General features: G+C 37.4%; 1 protein-coding gene across 2 annotated transcripts in view; it reads left to right on the plus strand.

Annotated features, from left to right (window-relative positions):
• Window positions 1-25261, plus strand: part of Abcd3 (ATP binding cassette subfamily D member Pmp70) — a 211360-nt gene that overhangs the window by 34181 nt on the left and 151918 nt on the right. For both annotated transcript variants that reach the window (XM_067138123.2, XM_067138124.2), the window contains exon 3: window positions 3739-3926. In XM_067138123.2, coding sequence (XP_066994224.2) covers window positions 3739-3926 — 188 coding nt within the window. The remainder of the gene's footprint in view (window positions 1-3738; window positions 3927-25261) is intronic.

The raw sequence follows: 25261 nt of genomic DNA on the forward strand, positions 1-25261 counted from the left end.
TGCTTCCCTGCTTCATCTGGAGGGAGAGCATCAATGCTCATCTTGACAGATCTTCAGTTTGACATGGAAAGTGCAGGATAGGGAAATAGCTGGATAAATACTGGGAGAAGGAAGAGACAGAGGTAAAGATACAGGTGGTAAAAGACTAGAATCACAGGACAAACAGAGATGAAAAGAATTCCAACAGGTCAATATAGTTGATGGAAAGGAATAACAAAGTGTCAGTTGAAGTCATATATATGGAGAGATAGGAACATGGAAAGGAACACATAATAAGGTAAACACGACAACAGGAGACTGAGAAGAAATGGATGTAGAAAAACTGGGATTGAATACGGGGAAGAGTTCTTCTATTTGAAGATTACAGTGTGTGAGGGTGTGGAGATTGTCATCCTCCTTTTGTGTTGTCATGTTTTCCTTGTCTCCTTTTGTTGCTCCCTCTTCCCATACTGACATGTCAGTATTTTTATTGAATTATGTTTTCCTCTTCATGTTCCTTTCTTTAGTATGGCTTGAAGATAGAACTGGAGAGAGAGAGAGAGAGAGATGGATAACATTCCCGTCTGAATTGACAAACTCTTGTAGTGTTAACATTGACATCTGTCGATGAACAGTGTCTTTTTGCAGAGAAATGTACCGTAAAATGGGGTGAATCTGATCAAAATTTGGGATTTAAAAAAAATATGCCATTAATTGCAGTTAGATTACAATGAAAGTTTCATATTTTTACTATTCGGCTTTCAATTTATATTTTGTTTACATTTTCATCTACGAGGGTCGAGTCATAAGTCATGGCAACTATTTTTTTTTTCCTCGCGAACAGGAGACATGGAAAATCTAAGATATGCATTTAGAAATGTAGGGAATGTACTTATCCATAATGCCTGAAGACAAGTTGTGACTTCAGGCGATTCTCGTAGGAAAGTGAGAGAACACAGGCCAATGGTAAGCATTGTTTTATTATGGTATAGACAGCAAATACACAAGACTACATACAAAGGGCAGGTCTCCACTGGTTACAGACCTTTGAAATAATCACCCAAGGTTTCCACTGTGCGTTGCCAGTGGTGGGGCAGGCACTGAATACCATTCGCTGCATGTGTATCGCTAACATGCAACACCTCTCTCCGAAATGCTGTTACGATGTCCTCTTTGTTAGCAAACCGTTGTCCACGTATTGGCTTCTTGACTTTGGGAATTAGATCATAGTCACATGGGTTCAGATTAGGCGAATAAGGTGGGTGTGGAAGAACCTCCCATCCCCACCGTTGTAAGCGATGCTGAACGATGGCTGCTGTGTGAGCTGTCGTGTTATCGTGTAGGATTATGGCATTGTCCAAAAGATCTGGACGTTTGGTTCACACTGCACGGCCCAGTTGCTACAACAAAAAGGAATTGTAGTAAACTGCGTTGACTGTGTGCCCCTCACGCACTGGATGACTCACAAGAACACCTTGAACATTGTATGCCAGGATTACCATAACCTTATCGGGCGACTGATTTTGTCTGAACCTTGTGTCTCTGTGGTGACCCCTGATGACGCCATTCACTTGACTGTCTCTTCAGTTCAGGTTCATAAGCACGTGCCTATGTTTCATCGACTGCAATAATGCAATTCAACATGGCTTGTCCTTCTTGCTGAAACCTCTCCAGATTGATGCGACATGTTTTGTAATGAGTCCACTTCTGTACCTCAGTTAAGTGACGTGGCACCCACTTTGCACAAAGTTTACGCATCTGTAGGTCCTTGTGTAAAATGCGCCTTATTGTTGCCGCTGGTATTGCTGTGTGTTCTTGCAGTTCCGCTAGAGTTCAGCGCCTGTCCTCATGTAAACACTGATCAATCACCATTATCCGTACATCTTTTCCCGTGGACACTGGACGGCCTGGGCAAGGCAAATCGGCAGTTAATACTCTACCCAGTTTGAACGTCTCCACCCACCTCGCCACTGTTGTATAGGGTATGGCATGCACCCCTAATGCTTCCTGCAACTCTGCATTGCATTGGCGTGCATTTCTGCTGCAGAGAACTGCTATTTTAATATATGATCGTTGCTCCTGCTTGTTGACTTCCATTTTGTGATGCTCTCACTCACACACTGAACTTGGGGGCATGCTTAGACCCACACTGTTGTTTACATATACCAACTAGTGGCATCATACACAAGTACATACCATATGTTTCCAAATGCACATCTTAGATTTTCCATGTTGTCTCCCATTTGCGAGAAAAAGAATTAGTTGCCATGACTCATGACTCGACCTACGTATTATTTAAATTTAATTGTTGATTGGTTTCACCTCACAAGGTGGGGTGAATCCATTCACAAAGTTATTTTGAATATGAGCGGAATCAATCTACCAATGTGTAAATCCAATCACTATGAATATGAAAGGGCACCTCCAACCTGACCCAGGATATGTGAACTGTATGTCCTTTTATGTGGGAGATACGGCACTCTCAAATGCTGGAAAAGAGCAGCAATTACCCAATTTATCAAAGATTAAAACTATAATAATGTACTTGCAAAGTTTGTGAACATGTTTCATATTTATTACAATGTATCAAATTTTAATAGTCTTCATTTGTAAAAATAGTACAATACACTTAACTCTAACAACAGTGCTATACAAAAACATTTGAATTATAAATGATTACCAAACAAAATCTAAATTACCCCGATTCGAAGTGTAACGGTGATATACAGTTAAAATTAATGATGATTTACTCATTTTCATAATCATTTATGGCATTAAATAATTATACAACGGCTTTACTTCCACGTCCCAACCGTGATGTAGAAGAGCATGATGCAAATGAAAATAAATGAACAGAAAGGAAGAAGGAAAAAGAGGGTACAGAATTAAAAGTATATGGTTCCACCATTGTAAAATTTCCTACAAAAAGATAAATTTGATAAATTGGATAATTGGTTTCTCTTTTTCAACATTTGAGTGTGGTATCTCCCACATTAAAGGTCACACAGGTCTTGTTGGAGGTGCCTTTTCATATTGCAGAATTTGATAGCCATCCACTGCCAGAGAGTCCACAAAATGTACGAGCTCTTGGTTTGTCTTAAAAAAATAAAATTTAAAAAGTTAGATATTTTACTGGCAGCGTTGAAGATGATACATATGAAATTAAATTTTTGAGAAAAGAAATTGTTGATAATAACATTTACTTTGTCTTTCTGCAAAATTAACATGCACACAAATTGCTCACAATTTTGTGCTGGGAAATTGATTTTAGAGTTCATCTTCGAACTTCCTTATAAACTTGCATTATTGGATTCACTGTGAAAAATTGCTCTCTTATTATTAGATATGGATAGATGTTTAGGAGGTTTGTATGAGAGTAAAAATATAACTTAACAATCCTGCAACTGATGTAGTTGTCAGGTAATTTCTGTTGCTGACTGATATCTTTGCTTCACTAGTGCGGCACACATGAGAAACATCTGCTGGCAATGGTAATTGTTGGTGCTGTGCGCTGCAACTTGCCATTTCTGTAGACAAGATGATCTAGAACCATGATCAGTGGTGGAATTGTTGTTACAGTACTGCTTTTTAACTCTCTTTATAGCCAGGGAAGATAATTAGTCACCTCATAATAATGATAGGCTACTGTTTATGTTTATTGAAAGCATAATATTTTGTTTGTTTTTGAGTACTCAGATTGTTTCTGAAATCCTGAGAGTTGAGTAGCTTTTACAGTTTTTTATTTCTATCTTTTAACAGAAATCAGCACACAAAGTCAAGGCTCATGTCAATGCCTTGTTCTTCAGACAAGTCCGTGAGCTTCTGAAAATCACAATCCCTGGTATCTTCACCCCTGAAATGGGATTCTTGATTTTGGTTGCAGCTTCTCTAGTTGCTCGGACAATATGTGACATTTGGATGATCCAAAATGGGACCTATATTGAAAGGTAACCTTCATTTTTATGTTTTCATTATGGGCATAATCATCATGCATGTGATGGCTCATATTTGGACCCAGTAACTCTTAGTTATAATTATAAGAAATATGATCTAGGCTATAATACTGTGTCCATAACCTTAGGATTGCTTTCATTCCAAGTATGTATACTTAGTCGGAATTTGTTACTAACAGGTCATCTCCACATCCTCACCGTTACAGTGTGTTAGTTTCTTTGTATGTTACCAGGAATATTGTAGACACTCAGTTTGATAGCAGTAGTGGTATATTTGTTTCTTTAACAGACCGAAGATAATGTTAGACATGATAATGTGTTTACCGTTATTGTCATGTCTACAATTACGGGCCATGTAAGCATCAATCTAAATAGAAGATAATGTTGTCATCAGAACCATGTAATTTGTGTAAATGTTTTCCATTGATACATGTAGAGTTCATTGTAGTTTGTATAATTATGTACAAGTTTCTGCATTTTAGTGTTTGTCGATGAATCAATTGTAGGCATTAGAAATGTGGGTATATTTCAGAATGTTGGAGCTCCCATGGGTGGAGTAAGTCACCAATGAGGAGATACTCTGTCATTCTGTCTTAATCCCTGCAAAATGCCAGAAAGCAGCAGATTTTAGTTGCATCTTCCTAAATTGCTAACACAGCCTGATAAAACTGATCATAGAAGGCAAGTTGGAAGCAAAACATGGAAGGCTAGGTAAGACGCCGGTTGGCTGCGTGAACACTGACATGTACCAGCATGTACTGTACTATTCACAGCGTGCACTGCGAACTTGGAGTTTCAGCTTAAGACCTTCATGAATATGTAAAAATAAAATCGAAATTCACTGTCTGACTACGTACCATTCCTTCGTTAGTAGAATTAGCGTCATCATCATCTTCATTTCCCGTTTCCAGCTTCTGGGGTCGTGTTTTGAATCAAGGACCTCCATCGCTGCCTGTCTCTCCACCACTCTTCTCAGTTTTTAAGTACATCTTCTGGTTTTCCTCCCCTCTTCTCTATGCACTCCCACAGTAAATCTGTCACCTCTTTCGGAGTCTTCCTCGTGGTTTCTTTGCTGTTAACTTCTCTGAAAGAGTTTTTTTTTTTTTTTTGCACTCTCTCTTCTCCCATTTTCGTCATATGCCCATACCACTTTAGCTTTGTTTTTTCTTTCCTGTCTTGAAGTTTCAAGATTCCTGTCCTTTTCCTTATCTCTTCATTTCTAATATATCCTTTCTGGTATTGCCCTCGATACCTCTTAGGAATTTCATCTCTGTTGCCTGTATTCTACTGTCCTCTCGTTTTGTTGTAGTCCACGATCCAGCTGCATAGGTTAATATGGGTTCATAATAGGTTGAATATAATACTTTCGTACATTTCTTCGGGTCATCTTGGTTCCACAAAATACCCCTTACACTCTGGTAGAAGCTGTTTGCCTGTTGTATTCTTTTTCCTATTTCCTCTGTAATCTTTCCATCTTCTGTGAACACACTTCCCAAGTACTTGAAACTTTTAACCAGTTCCAGAATTTTACCATTCAGTTTTATCTTTCCCCTTCCTTCCTTCCTTCCTTCCTTCCTTCCTTCCTTCCTTCCTTCCTTCCTTCCTTCCTTCCTTCCTTCCCCTTGTCATCACTGTTGTTTTACTTTTTTCTGTGCTTACTTTTATCCCAAATTTTTCTATCTCTTGATTCCATACATCCACTTGTTTTTGTACTTCTGTTTCATCCTCACCCCATATCACTATATCATCTGCAAACAACTTGGCTTTTGTTGCCTGTCTTCCCAATCTCTGTTTAATGTCATGAATTTCATCCATGACTATGATGAATAATATGGTAGATAGTACACTTCCCTGTCGGAGACCAGTTTCAACTTTAAACCATTTTGTTTTTCCTATACTAGTCTTCACACTACTAACACAATTATTGTGCATAGCTTTTATCATTTGCATTTCCACTCTTTTAACTTGTTTTTTCCTTAATGTGTCCCATACCAAATGTCTGGGCACACTGTCATTCCGTCAAACAACAACATAAATCACTCGGCAGCCTTCTCAATGTCAATAAATGTCATCACTAATAAATGTAATCATTATGTCTTTTCCAAACTCTCATCTTTTCTCCATCATATGTCTTAATGTAAAGATCAGGTCAAACTTTGATCTGTCTTTCCTAAAACCATACTGTTCTTCTTCTATTTCTCCTTCTAGCTTCCTCCTCAGTCTTCCTTCCGTTACTGTCTCAAATATTTTAGCTACGTGGGTAATAAGGGTGATCCCTCTGTGTAGTTATTGCATTCCTTTTTATCACCTTTTTTAAATATCAGGATAATTAAACCATTTCCCCACTCTTCTGGGATCTCTTTTTACCTCCAGATTATTCTAAATCTATACAGCCACTGTAGCCCTATTGGTCGTGCTGCTTTTATCATTTCCGTAGTTACCTCATCCACTCCTGCTGCTTTACTGCTCTTCATCTTTTGTATGGCTTCCTCTATTTCTAACATTGATATCTCTTTTTCTTCTTCTTTCCCCATTGTTTCTTCGTGCTCCTTCTCATCTACCAGTCCACTGTATTTAATACTAGCAATTACCCGCGGCTTCGCTCGCGTGAATTTCGTAATTTGATCAAAGTAATCGTTCCCGGGCATTGTACTAAGACATTATCTGAAAATTCCTGAAGTATAAAAACTCACCCAAAAATTGAGTTTTATTTACCCCAGAAATTCTTTGTAAACCATGTTTGTGGTATTACCTTTTGGGGCTAAGACGACCTTGTGACATAGAACTGTACATGTGAGAAACACTCTTCACTCAAGTCGAAGCAATAAATACTTGTTTCTTATTTTTTAAGGAGATTCCAAAGACCTATTCCCACATCTGTAACATCTTCCATTTTTGAGATATACATAATTATCCCCATAAAAAGAATTCAATCCCTTGACAGTCATCCCCAACCCCATCTAAAACTGTACTTTCCGGAAACAAAAATACATGTTTCTTTATTTTTAAGGGAGATTCCAAATACCAATTTTCACGTTTGTAACATCTTCCCTTTTTTAAGATATAAGTATCCTCATAAAAAATAATTCAAACATTTTTCACTTCTTTTCAACCCCCGTTAAGTGCCTTCTCCGAAAACAAAAAGATACATGTTCCTGTATTTTTAAAGGACTTTCCAAATACCAAATTGCTTGTCTCTAAGATGTTTTTTGACAAATAATGTAGGTATTCCGGTACTCATCGTAAAAATTCACCCGGTTTTCCAATTCATATCGGACTCTTAACTGGATATTCCGAAAACAAAAAAATATGTGCTTCATTATTTTAAAGGGGATTCCAAATACCAGTTTTAATATCTGTACATCTGTAACACCTTCCGTTTCTGAGATAAATGTATACTCATAAGAAGAATTCAAATTATTATTCTTCACTTCATTTTACCACTCTCCCGCCTTAAGTGGACTTTCGGAAAACAAAAAATACGCGTTTCTTTATTTTGAAAGGAAATTCAAAATACCAACTTTCACGTCTGTAACAGCTTCAGTTTTTAAGATAATAAACATATTTAAACTCCTTATTTACCTACTTCAAATTTCCGAAAAAAACAAATGCATGTTCCTTTATTTTTAAAGGAGGTTTCAAATACTAATTTTCACGTCTGTAACACCTTGAGTTTTTGAGATGTCTCTCCTCATAAGTCACTCAGCTCCTTTTAACCCCCCTCCCTACCCTTTAAGATGATTCCCCCTCCCCAAATGTGCGCGTTTCTTTATTTTTAAAGGAGATTCCAAATACCAATTTTCACGTCTTTAACATCTTTAATTTTTGAGGTATAAGTATCCTCATACAAAGAATTCAACTAATTTTTCAATTCATTCACTCTCCTTAAGTGGATCTTCCAAAGACAAAAGAACACGTGTTACTTTACTTTGAAAAGAAGATTCCAAATACAAATGTTCATGCCTCTAACATCTTCAGTTTTTGAGATATAAGTATCCTCATAAAAATAATTAAACTCCTTTTTCACCCCAGCACGTTAAGTTGATCCCCCCCTCAAAAATGTGTTTCTTTATTTTGAAAGGATATTAAAAATACAAATTTTCACGTGTGTAACCTTAAGTGTTTGAGATATAAGTTTCTCCATAAAAAGAATTAAATATTTTCACTTCCTTTCAACCTCCCCCTTAACTGAAATATCCAAAAACCAAAAATACTTGTTTCTTTATTTATAAAGGAGCTTCCAAATGCCAATTATCACGACTGTAACATCTTCAGTTTTGAGACATGTGTATCCTCATTAAAATGAATTAAACTCCTTTTACACCGCCCCCGCCCCCAAGTGAATTTTCCCCCCCAAAAAAGCATGTTTCTTTATTTTTAAAGGAGATTCCAATTCTAATTTTCACGTCTGCAACATCTTTAGTTTTTGAGATATAAATATCCTCATACAAAGAATTCAACAAATTTTTCAATTAATTCACCCCCCTAAGTGGATTTTCCAAAGACAAAAGATTACTTGTTTCTTTACTTTGAAAGACAATTCCAAACACAAATTTTTATGTCTGTAACGTCTTCAGCTTTTGAAATAGAAATATCCTTATGAAAAGAATTCAACTCCTTTTTCACTCCACCCCTGCTCGTTAAATTGGTTTCCCCCTCACCCAAAGATGTGTGTATTTTTATTTTTAAAGGAGATTCCAAATACCAATTTTCACGTCTGTAACATGTTAAGTTTTTGCGATATACCTTAGATATGCTAATTTTAAAAATTCACCCCCTTTTTCAGTTCCCGTTAATTGGATTTTCCAAAAAAAATACTTATGTTTCTTTACATTTTCAGCAAATTCCGAATACCACTTTTCAAATCTGTGATATGTTGCATGTCTGAGATAACTTTCAGATAGTCTTTTTAATAATTCACCCCGATTGTCACTTCTCTTCACCCTCTATTCATCGGATTATCCAAAAACGCAAAAATTCGTGTTTCCTTATTTTCAAAGGAGATTACCAATTTCAATTTCCATGTCTGTAACATCTTCAGTTTTTGAGATATAAGTCTCCACATTCCACATAAAAGGTGTTCAACTCCTTTTCCCCCTTTTTTTCTTCCCCCTTAATCGGAATTTCCGAAAAATAAAAAAAATGTGTTTGTTTTTAAAAGAGATTTTAGATACCAATTTTACGTTTGTAAACTTTTAAGTTTTTGAGATATAGATATCCTCATTTTAAAAATTTACCCCCATTTTCACCTCCTTAGCGACGGAATATCCAAAAATCCTCCCTTAGCGAGCACCTACATGTTAATATGAATGTATCGCCAAAATTTCATTTCTTTATGTCCAGTAGTTTTGGCTCGGCGATGATGAATCAGTCAGTCAGGACAAGTTACTTTATATATATATAGACTAGCAAGATGCCCGTGCTTCGCTACGGTATTATACTGAAATTTATAATTGAATGCTTATTGTTTTAGATATATAATCCACTAAAATTCGCGATCTGACTCGTTTTATAATAGATTACGGCAAGTTTCCTCCCATTTTTCAATCTTTCTTTCCAGCAATCGATTTTGTACTTCCCGGGGGAGGTCCAGGTATTCCACCCGGTCAGTTGGGTCCCTAAATCTTTGCCATCTTTTCCTATAAGCATTTTTAATATGGATCAAATTCTTCAGGAGATCCAGCGTGGTATCTTCTTGGGTGGCTTGGCGGTACTGAACCCGCCGCCGGACTGCATTCTTAGTCATTACCCGTCCAGTACCCGTTTCCAGCGTGGTCCACACATTTGACGACGGTCCAGAATATTATTATTATTATTATTATTATTATTATTATTATTAGATGTTCTGGATTCCACAGCAAGATGCAAGACCGCTACTTGGCGGTAAATTACATCTGCTGCCATTGTCATTGTTGACAGTATGACCAGCACCATTGTCGCGCGTAGGCAAGTGTGCGGGATTTCTGGCGATACGAATGACATACTTCCATGCATTATAGACCTTATTATAGAGGTGAACAATTTGACAGTCAATCTCATTCCTATCAGTTATTTCAAATGTGTTTAAATTTTTATTTATATGCCAGGAGAATATACTGTAATCTAAGAACCTTCTCCGAAGGAAATGATGGCTGTTGAAAACTAACCCAGGAAAGATTAAAAATGACTGGTTTATGATCAAAATAAGTACATCGAAAATCTACAGCCTGTTTCCAGTCATTCAACAGGGTCAGAAATGGAATGGATAAAGCCCCATCTAGCGGCGACAATAGGAATTGTCCCGGCTGCCGAAGCACTTCTCTGGGGCAATGATCGATGAATGACAAATGAAATGAAATATTGGACAGTGTTGCTGGAATGAATGATGACAGAGAAAACTGGAGTAAACGGAGAAAAACCTGTCCCGCCTCCGTTTTGTCCAGCACGAATGTCACATGGAGTGACCAAAATTCGAACCACGGAACCCAGCTGTGAGAGGCCGGCGCACTGCGGGCTGAGCAACGGAGGCTCCTTGTGAGTACATTATGAACAGTAAAATCAATTGGTCTCACCTGCTTTTACACCCCACCGCCGTTAAGTTTATTTACCCCCACCCCCCAAAAAAATAAAAGAAGGCGTGTTTCTTTGTGTTTAAAAGAGATTCCAAACACCAATGTTCACGTCTATTACCTTCAATTTTGAGATATAAGTATCCCCATAAAAGTAATTCACTTTCTTTCACTTCCCTTCACACTCCCCTTGATTTATGTGTCCTCATGAAAGGAATTCAACTCCTTTTCAACCCGCTCCCCCAGGATGGTCGTCACCCCTCCCCCAAAACGCGTTTTTCTTTGTTTTTAAAGGGGATCCAAATACCAATTTTCATGTCTGTAACAACTTTAGTTTTTATTAGATGTATGTATTCTCATACAATTAAGTCAATTTTCCAATTCTTTCACCCCCGCCTTCATTGGATTTTCCAAGAATACATGTCTCTTTACTTTAAAAGCACATTCCAAATATCAAATTTCACATCTGTAACATCTTCATTTTTGAGATATCAGTAGCCTAATTAAAATAATTCAACACCATTTTCAGTCACTTTTACCCCCTCCACCCAAGTGGTATTTCCGGAAACTAAAAATACATGTTTCGTTTATTTTTAATAGAGATAAAAAATACCATTTTTCATTTCTGTAACCTGTTGAGTTTTTTTAGATATACTGTAGAAATTCTCATTTTAAAATTTCACCCCTTTTTAGTTCCCCTTAAGTGGAGTTTCCAAAAACAAATCACCTATGTTTCTTTACTTTTACAGGAGATTCCAAATACAGACTTTTTACGTCTGTAACATTTTACGTTTCTCAGATATTCTGTAGATATAGTCTTTCAAAAAATTCACCACAATTTGTCACTCCTGTTGAACCGCCATTAATTGGATTTTCCAAAAACAAAAAATATGCATTTCTTTATTTTTAAAGGAGATCCTGTGTACAAATTTTCAGTTCTGTAATATTTTCAGTTTCTGAGCCCTCATTTTAAAATTTCACCCCACCTTTTCATCCCCTTAGCGACGGAATATCCAAAAACCCTCTCTTAGCGAGCACCTACATCTTAATATGAATATATCCCCAAAATTTCATTTCTTTATGTCCAGTAGTTTTGGCTCGGTGGTGATGAATCAGTCAGTCAGGACAAGTTATTTTATATATATAGATTTAGCAATTCTGAGAAGTATTCCTCCCATCTTTTTAGTATGTCATCTCTTTGCTTCAATATCTGCCCTGTTTCAGTTTTTACAAATTTTGTTTCTTCCCTATTTCGTACACTATTCTTCACCAAACCACACAAAGCCTTTTTACTTCCTTTTATATCCTCCTGTAAAGTTTCAGTGAAACTTTCCCAGCACTTCCGTTTTTCTTCTTGTACCTCATTCTTGCATACTTTTTGGCTTCTTTATATTTCTGCCAATTTTCTGTACTATTGCTGTCTATCCACTTCTTCCAAGCCATTTGTTTCTCTTTAACTGCTTCCTTTACCCTGCTGTTCCACCAAGGAGTCTCCTTTTCCTTTTTCCTCCCTGATAGTCTTCTACAGGTGTTTACTGCACATTTTGCAAATCCATTTCTGAAACATGTCCATTCCTCTTCCACACTGTTCAGATCATCTTTGGGAATTTCTTTCTTCAGATCCTCTTGAAAATTTTCCCTTATTTCTTTCTCTTTTAACTTCCATCCCTTTATTTTTCTTTCCCTTTTTTCTATTAACATTATTTTACCAAGTCTTAATTTGGCTACCACCACTTTATGGTCTCCTTCGAAATCTGCTCTTGGCATTACTGTCACATCTTCCAGTTGTCTGCGTTTCTCCTTCTCCACCAGAATAAGATCAATCATTGTCTTTGTCTTTCTATCTCCCCAACCATATCGAGTTATTTTTTGTGAGTTATTTTTTCTAAACCACATATTGCCAACCATTAATCCATTCCTTGTACAAAAATCTATTACCAAATCTCCTTCATCTTGGTTTCCTTAACTATAGGGGCCAAGTACCTCTTCTTTTCCCTGTCTGTCTGTCTGTCTGTCTGTTCCAACTTGTGCATTCATGTCTCCCATTATTATAACCTCTTTATCTTCAGTACAACTTCAGTGTATTACATCTTAACTATTCATCATAAAATTAACAATTACCACTAGGTAACTTCAATTGCTACTAAAATAAGGTAGCCAAATGCTGTATATTACTAACTAAACACACTTTAGTTGATATTGCAATGCATACCCTTAGTATTCCTCAAATTATCAAAACTAAAAAATCAGCACTTGTCAGCTAATACTGTTTTATACTTTGACAAACTTCTGTATTTCCACTGATATAATGGGAGCTTATTTGAAAAGTCTGTGAAACCCTTTTCAAAAATGTTAATTCCTGAAGTCTTCTCCTGATTAAAATACTAGCTGTTTGACATACTAATGCCCTTTATTTTTATCCAGTACAAATTGTATTTTCTGCCTGGCTGTGTCCCCAGGCTCACTTGTTACATTTTGTATACAATCTTCAGCATTCTTGACTAACTCTATTGTCCAGCGCCATGCCAGTTTCTTCTAGGTGGGTTATGGTTTCTGAAAAAAAAAAAAAAAAAAATATCTTATGCAAACCAATTTGAGGATCAGAAAACAGGTCCTATGCACTACCAATCACCTTCATTGCCACTAAACAGTGTCTCAGAGTACTCACAAAAAAGACAGTTTTCATCAAAATATGTGCCCCAGTGATAAGTGGTATAATGGGGGCAGTAAATGAAGATTTATGAATGCCCCCCATGTTGTTTGTTTGTGATGATGTGATTTGTGGAAAGGATGAGAGAAATGAGAGGAACATCTTGACAGTAATAGTGGTGATTGAAAAATGCAGAACAAGTATCATAATGGAAAAAAGCAAGGCAGTGGTGATGAAGAGAAGGAAAAGGACCAGTGAAAATTGGAGATCAAGATATTGAAGCTGTAGAGAATTCAAGACTGGATATGGAAATAAGATGGAAACAACTTAGGAGTGTTTTAAATTAGAGTTTGCAATCTTCTAGAAAAAAGATAAACTAATAAGGCCAAAAAAGAAAAGTTAAATCAAAGGCATATTTCATATCTATCATAACATATTCAGCTGAAACTGAGCCAGTGATAAGAAAGGTAAGAATAAACACAACATTTTTGAGAAATGTTTCATAGAAGACCAAGCAGAGAGCAAGAAATTTCAAGTTCACCCCTTTCAACAGCCCATTTACATGTCTCTTTCCACAAAAACAAAGCCCAGAAGATTGACTGAACTTACTCCAGTTAAATCAAAATTTATAATTTTACTTGAGTTATCCAAAAGGTAAACTTGTTTCCTTCCTCTGCCACTCCAAATAGTTTTGCTGGTCACCTGGAACTATCTGGCTGGAGAAGATCCTCTTCCAGAATCTCTCTCTATTCCAGTGTGGAGTGAATGTAAAAGAAACTGAAGTTTTTGGTATAAATCAGAAGGAGATAAAAAAGCAGTATCCTTTGTCAACATCAAAAATGAAAAGCGATTCCCTCGGATTCACTGGTGGAATGAAGTTCTAGAACAGAGAACAATTTAGATGGTATTTTTTACAACATTGTACAAGTTTGGCCACAGGAACTGCCATTAACAGTGATGGGTTTTGCTACATTGATAGCCTGTTGCCAAATTTATGCAGTGTTACAGAATTATCAGAAAGTTTTTACCACTCACAAATATGGTGGAACAGCCTCTACAGGTACAACTAGAATTTTGACAATACCTGTTGTTAATAGGACTATCGGTTAGCATGTGCATGATTTTTGTCCACCCCTCATACTTTTCCCTAGATTATGAAGCACTTAAGTGGGCATGCTCTCTATGGCTCTTTGCAGTTTCATATTTTTTTGCATAATTGCTGATCTTGATTTAATCTCTTCTTTCCACTGCAAAAGAAAGCCACGTATTGGGTTAATATTTTAAAAACCTGACAGATGTACAAAGCCTTTCAGATGTTCCTGGAACAACCTCCATAGTAACTCTCTTTGCAATGTATAGAGTTAGTTACCAACTCTTGAACTTTAACTTTCACATGACTGCCACCCACTGATATTTTCTTTATTTTTTACTATATCAGCAAAAAGGATAGAACAAAAATTCACTGTGAGCTATTTTTGTGTAAAACCATCTGTTAAAGAGATACATAGAATTTTATGCTTTAGGCCTCTTCTGAAGCACTGCTAAAATTTTTGAACAACTTAATGGCTAAAATCCTACTAGACCTTATTCTAAATTGAAATACAGTACCAAGTTTCAATAAAATCCACCCATCCATTTTCCCATGATGTTGTAACAGATATAGACAAACAGTAAGCTGAATTCGACATAGGTCATTAGAATGATGTCAAAAGTCTTGTCAGAAGAACAGACTTGAATGTCACTCTTAAAAGCAATGCTGTCATATGAAATGCTTGATCAAATGAAAAATGCCACAGTTTCTCATTTTTCATGAACATTAGCCTACTACGCTGGCATTCCAACAATGCCAAGTTCTAGAACTATAATGACCACCCACATAGAGCGGTGAACATTGCTCTGCCGTTTGCCGTTAAGTGTGCACATTCCTCATTCCTGTCAGCACGTGATAGCGGGGATTGAATAGCTGGAACACTGTGATCAACCGTTGTGTCATATACCAATAGTTATCAGAACGTGGATGAATTAGAGGACTGATGGAGATAAATGGCAGCAGAAGAGACAAGACACTTCACAGCAAACGGTAGTCAATGTAATGTTATTGTTGACCAGTTTTATGCGCTATCGATATTGTAGGCCCTCACATTTAGTTTTTTTCCGACTCTGTGATGTCAGGGCTTCCTCCTTTCATGACTCCCTTTTGAATTTTTGTCCCCTAAACTACCATTTCACCCAACATGAATAAAATTATTTATAGGGAAGATTTTAGTGTCTTATTCCCTGCCTTTACATACAGATTTTCATCAAATTCTGCTGTGCCATTTTCTCGTTATGCATCCATACAGAGATGACAGAAAATTAAAAATTACATTTTCTTCTTACAATGGAGATCAGCAATACAGAAATGTCATTCCTTTTTAATTCTGAACAATGAACAGACAAAACTCTTATTTCATCTTCTTCTACTGCTTTTCCCACATCTCTGAGGTCATGGGTGCAAACTGTGTCGCACTTATGGATTTGGCCCTGTTTTATGGCCGGATGCCCTTCCTGATGCCAACCCTATATGGAAGGATATAATCACTATTGCATGTTCCTGTGGTGGTTGGTAGTGTAGTGTGTTGTCTGAGTATGAAAAGGAAAGTGTTGGGGCAAACACAAACTCCCAGTCCTCGGGTCAGAAGAATTAGTCATACCCGATTTAAAATTCCTGACCCGGCTGGGAATTGAACCCGGGACCCTCTGAACCGAAGGCCTCGACGCTGACCGTTCACCAAGTCGGACAAAACTCCAAAAACTGTGTGTGTGTGTGCGCGCGCACAGTGGTCTGCCAAATTATTATACTCAGATGGAAAATACATGGATTTGCTAACATTTTGGCAAAATACTGTATGTATGTGATGCTCAATTTTAAATGTTAAAAGTAGTATTTTTTTGTAATATTTTCTTACCATAGAATTGCTTGTTGTACTCTTGTTGTTGCACGATTATCATCACACTACTATAAGTTATCATTGCCACCAGGATATTTCAGAATTACGATGTATTTGTTAATAATAATATATTGACGTCTCTTCAATTACTATAGATTTTAAGTGACACCGGTAGTAGACTCTTGGTAGAAAAGTGTATTATGTAAACAATTTGATACTATGCGTAGTTATGTCACTGACCCATTGTGAAAAGGTGCTCTTGAAATTTGATCTATGTATTATCATATAATGGCCTATTCTCATTACCATGTGATAACCAGGCTCTGTTTTATAATGTACTTTGAATATTCAAATGCAGTAGTAGTTTGCCTTGGGTCTCCATGCTTCAGGTTGTTTATTTTATGCACTTCATTGCTCATTTTCCTGTGAATATGTGGATCTAAAATAAATGTACTACTTTTTGAAATTTCAATTTCTTTTCACTGCTGACTTCTAAATTTAGGTTTATCCCCTTTTGAATTTGGTTGCTCAGCTCAGTGGATATGTGAAAGATCCACAACATATACAGATCTAACATTCTAAAGGGGCTGAGTGCCATTTTTTCAAATTTAATTTTATTTGGGCTATTGGTGGTGCATCATATGTGCATATCATACTAAAAGTTTTCTGTTGTAGTTCAACTGTAAGTGACTCATTTGTATACTGACAAATGATCTTTGAGGTATATCCACACGTACCCTCATTCTGTTGGACCATGCGAGGTCCAGATGGTCCTCAGATGTATGTAGCTTTGAATGATTTAATAATACTTGTGATATAATGCAGGCTAATACTGAAGAAAAAAGTGTCAGTAAACATTGATCTTAGAAGATTACACCTCATAATAACAAAGTGAAAGGTTTAGCATATACAACACGTTTTGGTAAATCCCTGCTAAAATATATCTGCTTTTAGTGACACAGTTGTTTTGAATGCATTGAACATAAATATCTAGTATCAGGTCATAGTTTCCTGGCCTGTGATCACCATTTTGCATACTGAAAAGCACAAATGAACACTGAAATCATATGTATGATGTAAAGGAAGCGAAGTGCTGCATCAGGTATTCAAATTACTTGTTCCTGTATTGTGTACGTTAAAAGATTGTATTCAGACATAGAAGATTTGAAAAGAGCAACTATATTTAAAAGACAAAACGATTAGTTAAATCATGAGCATACATTTAACAGCATGCGACGATCACAAGATACAGTATCTCCTGCAAAATAAAGGATCTGAAAAAATTGTTTCATTGTCTCCCACAAGAATATTGCCAGTTTTATGTTGATTTGTGCAGCAGTGAAAGAAAATAAACATGTGTTTCTAGTGTGAATTAAGATAATGGACTGAAGTTATTATTCTTGATTCAGAAAGATTAAACTGAAGTTAACATTATTTACATTTAATTTGTTAGGTGCTGGAGCTGTGTATATATTCTTTCATTTTTTTATGATTGTAATTTCTACAAGATTATTGTAACACCTTATCTGTGTATGTTGATTGTATAAGTGATTGATGGGGTTGTCACACAAAATAGACAAAATTATTTGATTTGAGCATTTAGAAGTGTTTTACATCATTATCTCCACCATTGTTCGGTCTTAAGTTCGGAATGGGAAAGGAGGAGGGTTGGCTGGCTTGACAACCAGCTGTAAAACAAGCTAACGCCGAGTGTCAAGCGGCAGTAAATAACTCGACCCCCATAGGGTCCAACGGCTTCGGACGGATGAGCCCCTGTTGGTGGGGTGATGGTCTCCTCAGTGTAGGAAATGACACTGGAACCCATCGTCTGTGTATTTGGCCTAACGGCAAAACAGACAGAGGAACCTCCCTTTTGTGGTGCTCAACGGTCGTGGAGGCTCATTGGTATTTCAAGTCTGCGGCAGCCCATTTCAGTTGTGGCACTAGAACCTGCTCGCCGCATTTCATTTGTGCCTCACGGTATAGTTCCGAGATCATAGTGTGTGGGTTGCTTCCGTGCAAGCTGCGATCCACCTTTAACAAAATCCCACCTGTGGCACTTTTCCCTGCTCTCATGCCCTTCAACTCAAGTCCAACGGCAATGTGATAAGGATGGTGGAGGCAGGTTTTTTGGTGAAACTAGAAGCCTCTAGTTCGGACTTGCACGTTGGCAACAGTTGTGTGATGGTCGTCTTTCTCAGACCCCATGACTACTCAGGAATTCGGTCCTGCATCTGTGTTTGGGCAGGCCTATTTAGGATCACCGCTGCCAGCCCTGATTGGAGAAGGCCCTAGAAAATGTGAGCTAAAATTGGTAGTCACACACTCAGCTGGCTGGGAAGCCGCACCCAGTGGGTCACCCCTTATGCGGTCGAAAAACAAAGATTGCCAAAACTTTGATTATAGGAACCTGGAATGTTCGAACCTTACTTGATTTGAAAGACAATAAAAGACCTGAGAGAAGAACAGTGCCTTGTCACTAATGAGCTTGGACGAATGAACATTGATATTGCTGCCTTAAATGAAACCAGACTGTCCAGCTAAGGTAAACTTACAGAGTTCAGCTCAGGTTACACAATCATCTGGAAGGGAAAAGATGAGGGAGAACACTCCATTCATGGTGTTGGATTCGCTGTGAAGACCACATTGGTGAAGAATTATCAGCTAACTCCAACCGCTATCAGCGAAAGACTTATGTCTCTCCGAATCCCACTCTCTGGAGCGAAATCTATGACACTCATCTCCACATATGCTCCACATAAGCTAAAGACTAATTCTACAACCTGCTGAGTACTACAATCACCAAAGTGCCACCAAAGACAAGCTCTTAGTACTTGGTGATTTCAACGCCAGAGTTGGTAACGATCACCAATTGTGGGGCAATGTGATGAGAAAACATTGACTTGGCAACTGTAATGCCAGTGGTCTACTGCTTCTTGGTCTATTTGTTGAACGTGAACTCTTCATTACTAATACGCAGTTCCACCTGCCTAATCGCTACAGGACCACTTGGATGCATTCTCACTAAAAGTGCTGGCACATCCTTGACTATATCATCACCAGACAATGTGGTAAAAAAGATGCCCTTGTTATAAGGACTGCAAGAAACATTGATGACTGCTGGACAGATCATAAGCTCCTTTCTTGCCGGTTGTCTCTTGCAGCTTCAATCTGTTGTAAACCAAAAAATTATCCATCCTCAACCTGCCCAGAAAGAAATTTGATACTTCTAAACTTCAAATTGAATCCATTGCTGCAGATTACAGAAATGCAATCTCAAACAAACTGGCTAGTCATCCAGTCAGCAGTAAGAGTACAAATCAGGAATGGGTCACGCTTCAGAAGGTCATCATTGAATCAGCAGAAGAAACAATTGGTTTTGTGAGGGGGAGAGGGGGGGGGGGGGGGGGAGTTAGACTGGTTTGATGAAAATAATGAAGAAACTGTCTGATCAATGCCAAACGGGAAGCCCATCTGTCCCTCCTTAAAGATCCGTCCTCCAGTATGAAGAAATCACATTTCATGGAACTTAAAGGAAAATGTCGGGCACAAATTAGGAAAATCAAGAATAACTGGTGGCAACTAAAAGCTGAAGAACTGCAAAGACTATCTGATTCCCATGACATGCAAAACTTCTATGCTGGCATAAAGGAGATATATGGTCCAATTCGTTCTTCATCGGGGACATTAAAGACTGCTGACAACTCCATTTTAACTGATAATGGAGAAATTTTAGAGTGTTGGAAGAAACATTTCTCTGCGCTTCTAAATCGTGCCTCCAATGTTGCTGAGGACTTTCTTCATAATGTCCCTGTGGATGGCAGTTCACCCACATACAGAGACTTCACCAAAGCACTCAATCAACTAAAACCAAGAAAGGTTCCTGGTCCTGATAACAACCCTCTGGAACTGATAAAACATGGAGTTATACCCTTGAAGACTAGACTTTTCACACTCATCCTCTTGATTTGGGATACTCGAGAAGTACCTGACAAATTGAAGAATGCTACCATCATCACTATCTACAAGAAAGGCGATCGTAACGTATGTGGGAACTACCATGGTATATCGCTTTTGTCAATTGCAGGTAAAATTCTCACAAGAATTCTATTAAACTGGCACCAAGTTATCTCTGAGAGGATTTTGCCTGAGTCTCAATGTGGTTTCCGAACCTCCAGAGGCACAGCAGGTATGATCTTGTGTGTTAGACAGCTCCAGGAATAACGCAGAGAGCAACAGCAACCTCTGTATTTAGTTTTCTATGATCTGGAAAAAGCTTTTGATTCAGTAGCAAGATTTGCTATGTGGGAAGTATTGAGACATGTTGGATGTCCTGAATGTTATGTGGAATTGGTTCAAGCTCTTCATGATGGCATGTCTGGACACGTTCTTCATGGTAACTCAGAATTGGATTAGTTCCCGATCACTCATGGACTGAAACAAGGCTATGTGCTTGCTCCTACACTCTTACACTGTGCATGGCTGCCATGTTGCATGAATCATCTGCAAAAAACTTAGGCATGGAGATTAAGTTTCATTTTGATGGATTTCTGTTCAAACTGGCAAGATTTTGCTCACAAAGACGTACTCTGATTGCCAGGGTGACAGAACTGCAGTATGCCAACGACACCGCATCTCCTGCTCTAACACCTGCAGAACTACAACAGTCGGTCAACTGCTTTAAAACTGCATGTGATCACTTTGGTTTTGCCATTAATGTGAAAAAAAACTAAGGTACTTGCACAACCTTCCCCAGGATTGAATCTTCCTGACTTCAGTATCTCCATCTTAGACACAACACTGGAGCAGGTTGATCACTTTTCATATCTTGGTAGCATCTTGTCTAAATGCTATACCTGCGAACAAGATGTTGATTAAGGAATCGAGGCTGCTCATGCAGTATTCTAATGGTTAATGCACACAGTCTTCATGAATGACCTAAAACTGTATACCAAACTCATGGTGTACAAAGCTGTTGTCATTTCCTCGCTACTGTATGGCTGTAAAACTTGGACACTCTACTGCCGTGATATCAAAAAACTTGAGTGCTTCAACCAACAAAAAATGAGATACATCTTGAATATTAAGTGGGAGGACTATGTGGCCAACAAGGCAGTTCTCGACAAAGTGCGGCTAAATAGCATTGAGGCTACAATTATCGCTCATCAACTGAGATGTTTAGGCCTTGTTCACCGCATGAGTGATACCAGGCTTCCCCGCCAAATTCTTTATGGTGAATTTTGCTCCGGCAGTAGACCTTATGGAGACCGTAGACCTCATGGAGCCCCTCTTAAGCGTTTTAAGGACCAGCTGAAACACATCATGAAGACAACTGGTATAGATATACAGACATGGGAAGAATGTGCTGTGGACCACTAACTGTGGTAGAACACTACATCCACTGCTGTCAACTTGTTTGAAGGAGAAAGCCGCAGACATCAAGAGGCCAAGCGACAAGCAAGAAAGCTCAGTCAGTTACAACCCCGCCCTCCTGCATCCATTCAGTGTGATTTGTGTGGGCATATGTTTTATGCCAATATTGGTCTGTTGAATCATCTCACACATCCATAAACTGAATAGATTTGCTCACCTTATGCAGGAAGAAGTTATATATACTCGGATCGAGTTACAGCCGACATCATTATCTCTTAAGGTAGTTTTTATTTAGCCGCTTTATAATGTTAGGTCTTCATATGTTGTTAACAGGATGATAGATTAGTAATCGGTGACTTTTTTTAAATATTAATAAATAATGTGGCACAAAGAGCTCCTTAAGATCCTTAGATTGCCAAGCCACATGGTCTGCAAATATTGAAGTGTTATCCTCAACCCTGTTACTTGGCGTTCTTGATTAGTCATTTTAGACAGCTCCTCAATTGGCCTCGCATGGCCAAGTAAACACCATTTGAGCCTTCAGTCCAGGATTAATGCCCAAAACGAGCTATAAATCAAATCTGGTGCCTGTAATAATTGCTACTCCTATACCATAGGACTGACTAATTTTCTATTGAGTTTAATAAGTAATCTTTAGAATGTGATCATTTCAAACCCAAATTTAACAATTCCTTGATTTTTGGCCTGCTGTTTATGCAACAGAATGACACATTTTCCCAAGGAAATCTTAACAATTACCTCATTCAGCATTCTGTAGGTTGGAGGCAATTGGGTGGTATGAATAAAACTAAGAAGATTCTTCAAAGTAGGTGCTTTAAAGATTGATAGTAGGTATCACAGAGATTACCATGTACTACATTTCTTAATAATAATCCCAAATTAAAGAAATTTAGTAACTACTACACCTGAAGTAGTACTTGCTTTGTCCGGCCCCGGGTTCGATTCCCGGCCGGGTCAGGGATTTTTCCCTGGCCTGGGGACTGGGTGTTTGTGTCGTCCTTAATGTTCCTTTCTTTACATTCAACCATTTACACTTCCACCATTTACAAAATACACTTAGGTTCCTCACATATGGTGCAAGTAGTGGCAAAAGATCTTTCTAGGTCGACGCCCCAAACAAATAACTTTTTTTTTTTTTTTTTTTTTTTTTTAAGTACTTGCTTTACTTGCACTTCTTTAGAAAGCAGATTTGTGCATGTTTTACTGTGCCTTACCTAATTTATTTATCTGCATTAATGGTTAACAAAGGAGATAATAGGAAAGATACTTCTTTTGGTGCACTTCAAATCTGTTATTGTAGCTCTGTTGTATTCATAACGAGCTGACTATTTGTAGACAATGAATTAACCAGAGCGGCAACTTCAGTTACATGTAATCAAGTGATTAAACCACTGGAGTTTTATAGCAAGGGAGGACAGTGAATGTTTAAATATGCAGGTACATTTGTGCTATTGTTAATATTAGATACATAAAATATTCCTACATTTAAAAGAAAGAAAGAAAGAAAGAAAGAAAAAGGAGAAGCAATAAAAGAAATACAAGGGAAACTCTTATCAGAAGGGTGTGAAGTAAGTGATTCTCAGATTTTGAAGAAATTAACTAACATGAAATTTAAAAAAATAAAAATGAAAACTGATGAGAAACAAACTGGAAATAGAAAAGTTGTCTTAAAGAAGCGGGAAGAGGAGTTCCACAAATTCACTAAAGGGGAAATAAATCCTTCATTATGCAGATTTCAAGGTAGGTACATTTTAATCGTATGTCTAAGCAGATTTCGAGGTAGGTACATTTAATCTTATTTTTGACTAAATCAGTCATTTTGTTTGACAAAACCTTGCTAGTGTATTATTTGTACAAATTTATGAATATTAATAAATGCCTATACATTTAAATTAAAATGACCCGACTGTTAATTGCACATTGTACTGTTCTTTATGGAGCATTATCTGTTGGCTCACTTGAAATCCAGAGGGATACCGCAGAAGATGGCCAGCCGGGGGATGAAAATGCTAATTCGATTTCTTTGTATTCTGGACACTACAATACTGTGAGTAAATGCTCTCTGGTTTCTGTACCGCCACCTCCAAAATTTTCATCCTCAAGTGCAGAAAGTATGGAAGGAAACAAATTACTGGAAGAACTAAACAAAAATCTCACTGCATCAGAACTCCAGCGTTTGGTACCCTTGGAACAACTAAGAGCATTTAGGCTCTTGAGAGAGGTGTTAGGTGTATTCCAAATACAACTATGATTACAAAAGAAAATGCATGAAAATCAGAATGAACTGCCAGAGACTGAGATAGAAACTGAAGAAGTAAAAAACTACAACTGACAGTAATGTATCGTATGTTTCGATTAACTCATTTCCTGATTTATTGTAAAATGCGCGTTGTTAAAATTAACATGATCATGTAACTTTTTTTAAAAACATGTATAGTTATGTACCAGTATATTCAAAGTAGGCTTCTGTTAAATGGTATGACAGCCATTTTTGCTGAGTGAGAGTTTGTTAAATATCTGGCTTTCCTTGCTTTAGCAATCATTACTTTAGGAACAGTCAAGAAATCCGTTGTCTGATGAACTCCAATGAACTTCCCCAATACCACTCTGAAAACCCTGATCTCCAATGAAACGGAAGAAAAATCTCATTCTTCCTTTGTGTTTCCTCTTTTTTCTTTTTTTCATAACTCTCACCTAGAAAATGTTCAGTTATCCATTGTTCCTTATGTTTCTCAAACCCAAAGAGGTTTTGGTAATCATCTTTGTGTGATATTCTGCAAGCTTTATAAAACTTTTCTGGACGATTCATCAACGTAAATTCTGCCGTTGCACAACAGTGAACCTCTTTTAGAACGTGAGGTTTCCTTCTGAAGTACCTTCAAAATAGTACATACTATTTTTTTTATTCATCCCAAAAGCAAAGCAGATTCTCTCCAGGAAAGCAGGTGCTCCATCCTTCATGTCTAACCTGCTACCATGTTTTATTCTTATGAAATGAAGCACATGATCTGAAAGTGTAGGAAAAAAAAGGTGTTCGGTTTTATTCATACCCCCCTCCCCTCCCCAAGTTGGATGGGTCTCTGCTTAGGAGAGGTATTTTAAAGCCTATTGGGGAAGGTGGAGGGTGGTAATCTGGTTTGTTCATTTGGAGGAGATGGTGGAGGATGGAATTAGCATTGTATTTTTATCACACTTAAATCTTTACCACCAAGACTAATGTAGGAAGGAGTTTATATTGGGTTGGACTAAAACCTGTATCTATATACATAAAATAAGAGCTTTGTCTGTACATTGTTCATAATTTAAAAAGAATGGTATTTCTATATCGGTCATGTGCACAGTAAAAAGGAAATAACAATTTTTAACTTTCCTTCATGTATTATGTAAGCATGCACATTACGGGAAAGGCAAAGAGAATGTAACGAAAATCAGTATTTAGAGTCGGTGAATAAGTCACTATACTTTAAGCTATGAATAATTTTATTTATGCTGATTAAAACAGTCTAGGGTAAGGCCTAAAAGTTAATTCTTAAATATCCTATGTTATTAATGGTCCTATCAAGAAATGCTGCATAACAAAAGTAATAAAGAATACAATTTCCGATCATTTATGTCTTATACAGTTTTACCATACTGGCTATGATAAGAGAATTTCATGAATTTGGACTTTTGTTGCTTAGTTTATATCAACACCATGTTAAGTTTAGACTATAAATAATCTTATTCATGCTGGGAGAAATGGTACTGTAGTTCAAGTGAAGATCTGAAATGTAATTATCAAATATCTATATTATTAAGAGTCTCCTT

This window comes from Anabrus simplex, chromosome 1 (assembly GCF_040414725.1).
Source record: "Anabrus simplex isolate iqAnaSimp1 chromosome 1, ASM4041472v1, whole genome shotgun sequence".
NCBI lineage: Eukaryota > Metazoa > Arthropoda > Insecta > Orthoptera > Tettigoniidae > Anabrus > Anabrus simplex.